General features: G+C 39.2%; 1 protein-coding gene across 1 annotated transcript in view; it reads left to right on the top strand.

Moving 5' to 3' along the window:
* The window catches only part of LOC144583545 (uncharacterized), a 30830-nt gene extending 19730 nt beyond the window's left edge, over positions 1–11100 (top strand). The window contains exons 2-3 of the mRNA XM_078377479.1: positions 5486–5523; positions 6892–11100. Of these exons, the coding sequence (XP_078233605.1) occupies positions 5486–5523; positions 6892–7024 (171 nt within the window). The 3' untranslated portion in view covers positions 7025–11100. The remainder of the gene's footprint in view (positions 1–5485; positions 5524–6891) is intronic.
* Positions 11101–11809: the final 709 nt, after the last annotated feature.

Genomic DNA, 11809 nt, shown 5'->3' on the forward strand with positions numbered 1-11809 from the left:
GTAGCTCTTTGTGATTTGCCCAATTCTGGTCAGCTCTCCTTCACTCATGTTTTCTTCCCTGGCACACAGACTGGCCTCTTGCAAAACAACTGCTTTTTTTAAACTATTGACCAGCTCTTTAACAAAGTCAACATCTACTCGCTTAGGCTGGACACAATAACTTTTAACTGAAAATCACTGAAGCACCCTTCAAAGAGATTAATGCCGATTTTGCTGCCTCCCGTTTAACTGTAACATGGGTTTTCACATAAGTGAGGCAAGGGGTGCCAAAACAGGGATGGCTTATAAAGCCCCACTGGGTATCAATGGGCAATTCCTGCCTTTTCTCTACTGAGTTGTCTTGAGGTAGGGGTGTTTGACATTTCTTTTCTCAGGTCTTGGGCCATGGTTACTGAAGCAATCCCTCAAAGGAATAAGTACCTGCACCAGGCGTTGCCTTGCTTGCCTTTCCTGTTCCCCCCCAAAAGAAGGTTGTTGGACATTCTGCAACTTCGCCACTTCAGCCCTTGGTACCTAAGGGTTACAATTTCCCTTGTCCAGGGGTCTTCTTTTACTATCTGCTCCCACTCTTAATGGGGCTTTTCTCCCTCCAGACTAATCATTCTCAGTCAGGTGGACCTCTACTCCCTGTTCTTCCATTGCACTCTTCCAGTTCTCCTCCATGACTGCCCTCCTTCCTTTCATGCTCCCCTTCCCCACCCTTTCCTCCCTTTTTATCTCTTCCTTCTCTTTCCTACTCCCTTCCTCTAAGAGTTCTCCTTTCCTTCCCATATTTTATTCTTCCCTAGTCCATCTCCTTCTCTCTGTGGTCTCCTCCACATCTTTTTAAATGACCATTGTCTGCACCCAGTTAACAGCAGAATGCAACGCTGGGAACTCCAGTGGCCATCAGAAGAAGCACAGCAGCCTGCTGATAGGAGTCTTGTCATTCCAGAAGAAATGTTCTAACTCTTCTATAGTCACTATTTTTGTCTTCAGTTGTAATCCTGCTTTTTCAGTTCCTTCATTAACTATAAGTAGCCTTCTCACAATATTGCTGTTTCCTCCCAGTAATATTACATCATTTGCACATCTTAAAATTATTAATGTTTCTGCCACTGTTTTTCCATTTGCCCTTTCTCTGATTTTCATCCAACTTTTTTTACATATGTTCTGCATATAGATTGAGCAGGTAGGAAAATAAAATGTATCTTTTTCTGATACCTTTGCCAAATGGAAAATACTCTCTTTCTCCATGTTCTGTCCTAACAGTAGTCCCTTGAATATAGGTTATGCATCTGGATAATCATATGTTGTGGATAATCATATGTTGTGATATATCCATTTCTTTCAGAACAATCTGCAGCTTTGCATGCTGCACATAGGCAAAGGCTTCACTGTAGCCTTAAAAGCACAAACTGATTTTATTCTGAAATTCTTTGGTTGATTTCAGTAGATATCTTGGGGGAAAGATTTCTTGCTTCCCTTTTTTGCAGTTCTCTCTTATTTCTTTGCAATGATTATTACAATAGTTATCTTTGCCACTACCTGCAAATCACTGAAAAGCTGCATTTAGGACTCTGTCTTCTGGAAGAATTGTCTTTTTGTATTTTTGCTTGATAATATCTCTAATTTCATCTACAGTACTTGTGTAGGTAATTGAGATAAGTAATGGAAATCTGTTCTTTGCATGCTTTTAAATCCTTCAGGAAGGCTATTCATATTATGTTTTGTACTGTTTTGCAGTTTTTCTTCAGCTTTATTGTAACTTTTTTATATATTTAGCAGTCAATGATCTGTACCACAGTCCACTCCTACTCTTATTTTTGCAGAAAGAGCAGAGATTCTCTCTCTTCTGTTATACAGACTGCTTGATTTCTGTATCAGCCATCTGGTGATGTCCATGTGTATAACCATGTGTTAGGTTTTTGAAACACGTTTGCAAGAAATAATTCTGTTGGTTGCTCTACGACTTTCTTTCTCATTTTCCAACAATGCATGATTTCCCACATTTAGGTTCTAGTCATCTATGATGGTCAGCACACCCTGCTTTGGTGTGCAATCAGTTTCCTCCTAGACTGTTCCAAATAAAGCTTTCAATTATTTTTCTTTAGCATCTATAGTGGGAACATAAATTTGAATGATGGCTATATTGGTTGGCTTTCAGTGAAATCCGACTGGTATTATTTGGTCAGACTTTACAGTATAGTCCCCTAGTTGTTTGTGCGGTGTCTTACCTCATTATTAGAGCCATATCCAGAGTTTGCAGTTTCCAGAGTCAAATAGTGTTTAATTATCTGTGTGGAAATGTCCACTTTTGTTCACTCACACCAAGGATTACAATTTTAAAATCCAGGTGGATAAGCTCAGGCCAAAGACTAAACTCTAGTTTTGTCCACGGCCTGACGGCTACAGTCCCATTCAACTCCTCCAAAACAAAAGTAACCACCATGATAAAGATATCTGAGATGTTATCCGGTGCTGACAAAAACAAGAGCATAGCTCCCAGTGAACTTCCCAGTTTATCTATATATATATTTTTGAATAATTAGTCCATCTAGTTTATATTTGTTCGATATTGTTTTCCACATAACTTTTAGGAAGAAGGGACGTTTTTCGCTTTAATTGGCCTAACTGATGCAGGAACATTTCAGTTGGACTGAGTCCTTCCAGGTTATTTTGTAGTCAGAAACCAAGAAGCATTTAGAAGATGTTCTAAATAAGTCAAATAAGCTAAAAAAAATTTAAAAAAATTTTTTTTTACATTTTTAAAATGCTGGAAGTGCTAAATAATACTAGCTTACATTTTTTTTTCCCAGTGGCTAAGATGCACTTATGAAGCTGGCTTTTAGAAAATCACTGAGGGCTCTTGAAAAATCCTAAAAATTGGGTGGGAAGGACACATGACGCTGACCCCTCATTTCAATATTTAATTTCTTCTTTTATTGTTTCAAGCTTGGCTTGAAATGTTTTAAACAAGTGTGGGTTGTGATCACCTTCTTCTAACAAGGGCTATCTTGTCACTATTGTCGTCCATGAAAAATCCCTCACCCATGTCACTTCCCATTACTGTCCGGTGACTGTCTTTCAAGAATTTTCGCACCTCAGTCACTTCTGAAACTATCAATTATGTTCCACTGATATGACTATCAATTTCTGACAAGGGCAATGTGTTTTAGTCTGGTGTTCAAGCTTTGATCCTTCTGCCTTGGATGACTATGCTTAGAGTCTAGACTTGAAACAGAGGCTAGCTTCCTTGTAATATTGTTCTCAGATTCCCTGACTCCCCCCTCCCACAAAACACTAAAGTGTATATCCAAGGAGAGGATCCAAGTGGTTGGGGATGGTTCCTGACTCCATGGAAAGACTTCATGTTTAGCAGATTATTTTCTTTCATGGCTGTCCTTCACAGGAAGAGCAGCAAAAGGTAGTCGGCTGGGCGAAAAGACTCTTCCTGCTCATGCTGTCAAATTAACCTTTTTTTTTTAAATCTCTCAGTAGGGCTATATAGTTTTCCAAAAGTAGGGCTAGAGATAATACTTTCCATGCCACCAGGGCAAATTCTTGTTAGGAAAGGAAACTGGTGACAAGAACCAATGTTAAATCCAGATTTCGCTCCAAGCAAACAAAAGTTTGCAGCTAGAATGATTTAGGGCTGCAGCCACATACCTGGAAAAAATGGGTGGAATGCAGAGTGACTTTTGTCATAGCATACGACCCAAGCCTTGCCGCAGTTAAATTGGTCCCAGCTTACACCATTTGAAACTACAGTAGGGCTTCCTCTGCAGTCAGCTGGGCTTGTCCGGTGGCTGGATAGTGGTGGCTGGGAGTGCAGAGGTGGTGGCAGCAACAGCAGCAGCAGCGGCGGATCTGGCAGCATCTTTGATGGCTGTGGAGATCCACACACACCCCACTGCTGCTGCCAACATGCTCCTTAGACACTGTTGCTGCCATCCAGCTGCATGAAACACACATATTGACAGATGTGTGTTTCCTGTGGTTTTACTCTGGTGTGCATATTACCCACAGTAAAAAAAGCTCACTGCAGGTTACCTGCAAACATGTAGTTCCTGCCTTAGAGTATCATTGAACTCAAGATGGTTTATTTCCAAGAAGACATGTGTAGGACTGCATTCTCAGTTTAGTTGCATTGATTCCTTCTGCTTTCAGGGTTGTGTCATTCTAAAGATTTTTTTTTCCCAAGGAGGAGAGTGAGGGTGTGAGAGGACTACAAGGAAATGAATGGGAGGGAGGAAGATGTCAGAGCATGGGAGGGAAGGTGAAGAATCGCAGTCATTGGGATAACATGAGAGGGAGGGTAAACACCAGCAACTGCAAGACAGTGGTGCATATTTGTCAGCAGTCTTAAGTGCCACTGAGATTCCCACTTACTCTGCCTTCTGCACTTTCACTAGTCATTGTAAATTTGCAAGCTTTTTCTTCATCATAGAAATAAACCAGGGGAAATGAGGACATGATCTGAGAACAAGGCTTATGGATAAGCAGATGTTTTTCATGTAGAAGGTCCTAGGTTCAATTTCTGACATATTCAGGTAGAGCTTCGAAACAAACCTGAAGAGCTGCTGCTGGTCAGTGTAGTCACTACTGAGCTGGATCAGATCTCTGGCACCTGAAGGACTGCTTTCCTCCATATAAACCTGTCTAGATATTGAGATCTTCTGAGACATAAATCAGTAAAAATTAGTAATTTATTAATACGTTTAAATAGATCTGGAACATTTCCAAATGCGGAATTCTTCAGACGTTGTTGGCGTTCAATGTGCATAGCAAATACTGTAATTTGTGTGAGGGCAACAAAGGAGGAACAGGAGGTGTGAAGACCAGCACAACTTATTTCTTGTTCAGTGGGCAGGCTGATTTTGAAAAATCACACATGAAAGCTGTGCATGGAAAAAGTTCCAGAAAGTAAAGTATATAATCCCTTAAAAACAAACAAATTTTTCTAATTTACATTTCGTAGAATGTCGACCTGAGAAATGGAAATAGTTGCATTGATTAATGTAAGAAAGTGCAGAGTACAAGTATCACCTCTATGCAATAAGCTTGGGACATAACAGAACTTACCTGCAAACAGACTTGTGAATTCTTTGAACTGCATTGGAACTATTCAATTTAAATGTGCTGCTCATAGAACAGTCATATGTGTGAATTGTCCATTTTCTCACAGATGTGAAATGTCTGTCTCTTAATCCCCATGGGGATAACTGGAATAAACTTGTAAAGATTTAAATGGAACAAAAATTCTTTAGCTCAAACCATTATTCTAAGGCAGTAATACAGCAGAGTTTTATGTCTGATGAAGTGGACTTGTCCACGAAAGCTCACAAAAAGTTAGTCTTTAAGGTGCTGTCACATTTTTGTCTTTTTCTTTTCACTTTTTTCTTTTGTTTTCACCTATAGTGCTTACACAGACTAACATGGTTACCTTTTCTACAATAATCACCTTTTCTTTATTTCCTTTCTTATTCCTTCCCACTGCCTGTAGGCTTTAACCAGGCTATGGAACATCATCTTATGGTACAGGTATGTAAATTCTAAGGTTTGCTGGACAGAAGCTTTCTCGTATTTCCAGTAGTAGCTGAAAACAAAATACCTTAAAGCTTAACTTCAAATCCTACAGTCTTAGAAAGAGGACTAGGACTGAAAACTCAGCACACAGCTTGGATGCTTGAAGCCTCAGTGTAAGCAAGAACAAGGACTGGGTTGATAGAAAGACTTTACTGCTTGCATGGTACATGAATTCAGGTGGGTGCTGTAATTAACACACCTAAGTTTCTGGAAGCTGCGTGCATTTGTAAACGCCTCGACCCTTTCCTTGAGCAAAAATTATTTGATTTTGGAAGCTACGGGTCACTCATATATACACAGCTTCCCCAGCAGTTTTTCATTCTGCAATTCTTTCCTTTCCCTGTGAAATATTGTTTCCAACATAGTGGGGGGATTTTTAAAATTCTTATTCCCTTATCCAAACAAATTCTTGCCCAGAATCCCATTCTCTGTGTCCAGTGAACATAGCTGTAACCCGCCAAGGGCTTCCAGTCATTATTTCCAGACATGATTTTGCAGCCAGTAATTATTTCACCAATTTAAATCAGAATTTATCAGCACATGCCATAGGACTGAATTAACAGCTTTGTAGACTCAATGTGACAGTAGATGTGTTTTCTTATAGGGAAATGAACTAAGAATAGTGTATACAGAGTAACTGAAATAACAATTATTTTGTGCCTTCCGGTCAATTCCAACTTATAGTGACTATCCCTGCCAGGGCTTCCTAGGTAATAAAGTACTCAGAAGTGGCTTCCTATTCCCTTGTTCTGTGAGGGCTCTGGGAGTGTGCAGCTGGCTCAAGTCTATATAGGCTGGCTCTTCTCCCAGGAGGCACAATGGAGAACTGAACTCCCAACCTAAGTCAGGATTGCAGAGTGAACCTAATATTTGCAGTCGGAGGACATACTTGTTCTGCTGTTGACATAAGCAAGTTCCAGTCATTCCCATTAATATACATGATGGGAAATCATATTTTCTTCAGTAATCCAGTGCTTGCTTCACTGGGGTCAAATATATGTTTTCTTAAGGAGTGTTGCATTGTCTGCATCCCTCACTAAAAGGGGAAGAGCAACAACAACAATAATGAAACAACATTGCATTGGATCCAGGCTCCCTTCTACTTCAGGCAAGCCAAGGCTTGTTATCATGATTACCTGAAGTTCCATTTATTTCAATGGGCTTGCATTTAAGTATGACTAAATCTGGCCCTAGCCATTGTGTGTTGAAATCCTAAGTGAAAAAAAGTCTGGTGTTAAAAGACCTAATGGAAAAGCTAAGAAGGTAAAGGTTTCTTTCCTAACCAGTTGTTTTCTTCCATTCCACCCCGCCTCCTCTTTTCAGGACTCACCCCTTGAAATTCTTCAATCACCTTCTGTGCATTCTCATTCCCTTCATGCTGCTGGTTGCCGTCTACAAATATTACCAGCAGTGCTGTATAACCTGCTTATTCCAGCGTGGCCTTAGACCTCACTAACCATACCAGCTCTTGGCAGCATTTTGAAAATACAGAGGGATTTTGTTATATTTCATCTGGAATTGCAGTTTTGGAAAATAATACCTTCTTACAAGATTACATATGGGATAATAGCATTTTGTTCTTCTTTCCCTAATCGCAACGGTTACACATCTTGACAGAATCTAAGACCTTTGTCTAGAACAGTAGATGGATGGAGTTCCCGCAGTACTGTGCTGATGCAGGTATTTTAATAATTAGGGGGAGAATTTTGATGATATTTTACATTTTCTCTACAACCTACATTTGAACCCATAAGCAAATTCAAAAATGTATACGAATAATTTGACCATTCTCACCAGATTAGTCATAAACATGTTCAAACATAGGTCCAGCTACATTTTAACATCACCTAAATCTAGAAGAGCTTAACCAGATTTAATGTGTTCCCTTCTAATCTCCTAGAAGGGAGACTTCAAGACATACCCTATTCTGATCATTTATGTCCTTGCGATGGCGGTGGAGTAGAAACAGTGAGGCATGTTGTCTTATACAGTACTGTCATTTCTATCGAGATCTCCACAGGGATATTCTCTCCCCTATTTTTCAAAACTTTCCAGGGAGATTCGACAAATTTTATATTCTTTTGCTGCTCTCGGATAAGTTTTCTTACATTAGTAGTAAAGTGGCCAAATACTCTGCTGCCGCAATAGCTTGCCGCAGTCTCCTGACCACATAAGGTCTTCAAGTGCCCCCACCCTTGTTAGAGATGTCTTGTTTAACTTGCTTTCTAGGAGAGTTGGGGTGGTATACAGATGGTTATATGTGTCTCCTAATTTCATCCTATACCACGTGACTGCTGTGATGTTTTAAAAGCTTTTACATCCTTCAGTGGTGCTGGCTAACTCAAAACGTCTTTTTTAACTTTAATGTTGTAAAAGAGCCAGAGGGTGCATTGATGGTGTTATGTCTTGACCAATGTCTCTGATATTATGTGATTTTATCTAAATTATGTATTCTTATCTTCCTGGTCACTAGCCATAATAAATTATTATTATTACACTTTATCTTGTTTAAGAGGACACAAAAACAATTTATATATTTTAAATCCTGCATTGTTATTAAAATTAGAAAAACTATGTGTGAGATTTTTAAAATGAAATAAAAACAGAGCCTCCTGTTTTTTTTTTAAAAAAAGTGGCAGGCTTCAAGGGAGTTTTTTTTTTCCCGAGTGAAGACACCATTCCCTAGCAACCACTAACAAAATAAAATTAAGCTCATTTTTACTTTGACCATAGAAGACACTTACCAAAGGGAGTTCAGGAGTCAAAAGGGCTCTGCCATCAGCCAAGGTTAAAATCCTCTGTATCACAGCACATGTGCTAACATTACATGCCCATCACGTGTTTTCGCCCATGAAGCCGTTTCTCTGTTCCTCACCAATGCCCTCAAATAACTACTTTCCTTCAGCAGCTGAGTTTTAGAAATAGATTCATGGACTAGCAATTCTACATTCTATTTTTAGTTTGCCTCACAGCATTTTCTATCAGTCAGTTCACAGCCAGTGGTTCATTTTATCCTCATGACTAGAAAGGAAATATCCTGGGACAATAAGTCTGTGATCACACTGGCAATCTGAATTCAGACTTTTGAAAAATCAGATTCAAGTCATGTGGTAATTAAACCAGTGGCTGTATTCACATGCACTGGATGGAAATAGAGTTATTTCTGGTTATTTAAACCATTGTTGGAGTTTACACTAATAGAATTGACTTCCTTTTTGCTTTAGGAGCATGCTGTTCTTAAAGGTTTTGATTTTTTTCAAAAACAAAAGTGCTACACCAATAAATGGAGTATCTAGTAGATTCCACCTGGTGTCATAATATTAGAAACCATGGAAGTAACACCAGAGAGGTGACTCCAGCTGATTAATGATGAAAAAATGAGAAGAGAGTGGAGGAAGACCTCGAGCAGCTATGGACTGGAATGCTCTTGGCATGCAGACTGTCCTCCATGTCCAGGCATGTCCACTTTGTACCTAGTCTGTGCCCACTGGTCTTCTGCTGCTCCACTAGCTCCTTCACAGCCAAATGCTGAGAACATGCCAGATGGTTGTAATGCTGAATGTACTGGAGTGGTGCAGCAATAAACATTTTAAGAAATAATTTTTTAAAAGTTAAAAGGGAAAATGGCTGTGCTGCTACTACCACCCAAACACGACATAGGCACAAACTAAAATGGCAGCAGTGTCCACATCTACAAAACCACATTGATCTACCAAATTGATTTTAAAATTGATTTTAGAAGCGAGGTATTTTGTAAAGCTCTGTTGGCCAGTTGAAAAAAATTCACTTTGCAACCCATATAAATCAATTTCACCCTTGCATCGTGTGAATGATAAAATCTAAATTGATTTAAATGACTCTTAACATGGTTCTTATTGCCAGTGTGACCACAGCTTAAGTTGCTGGGAAGAGGTGTGAGCTGTCTCAGGCCAGCTCTAACATGAGACAGCAGATTCTGAGTGTCATGAAAGGTCAACAAATTGCTAAGCCACTTCATTTCTTATTCCTTTATTTTCACTACGAGGGAGGGAAGAGATTCCTACTTGTGGGATTTTCTTCCTCATACAGCAAACGAACTTGACTGGCTTTACATTCTGTGAATCTTCACTTTCAGTTAGCTAAATGTTTTGGGTTGGCCCAACAAGGACAGTGCAAATCCTTGTAAGAAATCTTTAATAACTGTCGCTGCCATGCATTTCAGTACGATTATGCATATAGTACTGAAATCCTTGTATGTGCACATATACATACACGCAAGCATAACAGAAACTTCTGCTATTTATTTGTTTGTTTGTTTGTTTAGTATCCCTCTCCCACCAGTGTCACAGCACTACTCTGGGTGGGTTACAACTCGTAAAATAGAAAACAAAAACAAAAATAGAAATATTAAACCGATAGCAAAAACCCTAAACTCTTTTTTTCTGGAGTAGAACGAAATGCAGCTAAAGAGAGAAGAAATGTGGGAGGAACTGAAGTTAAGGATGAGAATAACAGTCTTTGAAGCAGGGAAACAGACAATGGGTAAGAAGGAAAATAGCAGAAAATGCTCCTGTGTCTCTTCTTCTGTTTCCCTCTAGTGGCAGGTAGTCATTTGTGCAAACATGGTTGTTCCTCCTTTTTACCCCTTCAAAAATTTCAGTGGTTGAAATCCTGTTCATTAATTATCCAAAGACTTAAATTTTGAAGATGAATTGCCTCAAGCTAAGAAATTGTCACTGGCATGATCTGTTGCATACCCAGTCATAACTCAGAATGCAACAGATAATGTATGCTGAGATTTCTTAACTTGAGGCAATTCACCTCCAAAAGTTAATGCCTTTTGTGTACAAACAAACAAGAGTTCAGTTAATGGGTCATCTCTTAGCATTCAACCCAATGTTTACAGAAAAGGCATTATTCTCTGAATATTTCAGCTTTTGAAATAGTTTATTCATTCAAGATTAAACCACCCCTCCCATATGTATATGATTATAGTTTATTTTTCTTTATCAGTTTTTATTCATCACTTTGGGTTTCTGATCTTATCATGTTTGGAAGAGTTTCAAGTTAAAAGTTAGTAGAGGAGATAATGAAGAAACCTGGACTAGTCTATCTCTGTAAATACAGAATGTTAGGATGTGATCAGACAGCGAAAAAATCATGTCTGATTGCACTGGAAATGGTTGCTGTGACGGACAGATCAGTAACTACTCCTGTCCATCATAATGGAACTCTGATTTAGCAACCAATGGTTGAACAGAAGGGGCGGAACCAAGGAAATATAAGAAGAGAATAGAAGACAGTTAAAGATCAGTTAGGGACTTCAGTTAGGGATATCAGTTGAGGATTTCATTTAGGGATGAGTAAGAGTTAGAGTTAGGATTTTAGTTGGTCATGAGTTAGAGAAAGAGCTGGATAGTCAAAGTTAGAAGTGAGAATAGTAATAAGTAAATGCACAAGTTGATTAAATAGCAAATAATTAAACAAAAGAAGACATGCAATGATTGTGATTCTGAATAAATAAATAAAGAACATCTGTAACTTTAATAAAAACTTTCAATAATTGGTAGCCTGTGTTGGAGTGAAATAATTTACATTGCGGATTAAAAGGAATCCACTGGTGGCAGTGGAAAAGAGTGAAAATTAAGTGTCATGCCCGAAAGGGAACCCGGGTTGTGTAGAAGAACAAACAGGGGAACTTCAGGTGTGTGTGACAGTTGCTTTCTCCCTTAGAGTGACCCTTTCATCTGTGTGAGAATTCTTCCAGCCTGCCCCCCCCCCAAACAAAGGTAGCACTGCTGCTGGATCAAAAAGGTCCAGCTTGGGCACAGATCAGGATCGGGCTGGTTCATGATTTTATGCATGTCATGTGGCCACCAGGAAACAGCTCCCACCAGACAGTGCCACAAGTGGTCCAAAATGTTATCTATTTCCTGTCTGATTAAATCCTCAGATAGCATGCCAATATTAATTATAACTCATGATTAAGAGTTAATATAACTCTTCCATATTACGCCAAGCTTGAACACTAGGAAACCTTCCAGTGTAACCTTCTGGTAATTATATAGAATCTTCATCTATTTCCTATATATGGAAAGAAAAAAGATTTCAGAAGAACAAATATCCCTCTTAAACTAACACAACTGTATCCTGGTTATTGTGTAGGAAACACTTCGGCTGTCCCTGGTAGACCATCTGCCTCAGAACCACCCCCACCCCCACCGACCCTGCCCAAGGCAGTCTGAGGCCATAGAAGACAAGA

The sequence above is a fragment of the Pogona vitticeps genome, chromosome 6, assembly GCF_051106095.1.
Source record: "Pogona vitticeps strain Pit_001003342236 chromosome 6, PviZW2.1, whole genome shotgun sequence".
Lineage (NCBI taxonomy): Eukaryota > Metazoa > Chordata > Lepidosauria > Squamata > Agamidae > Pogona > Pogona vitticeps.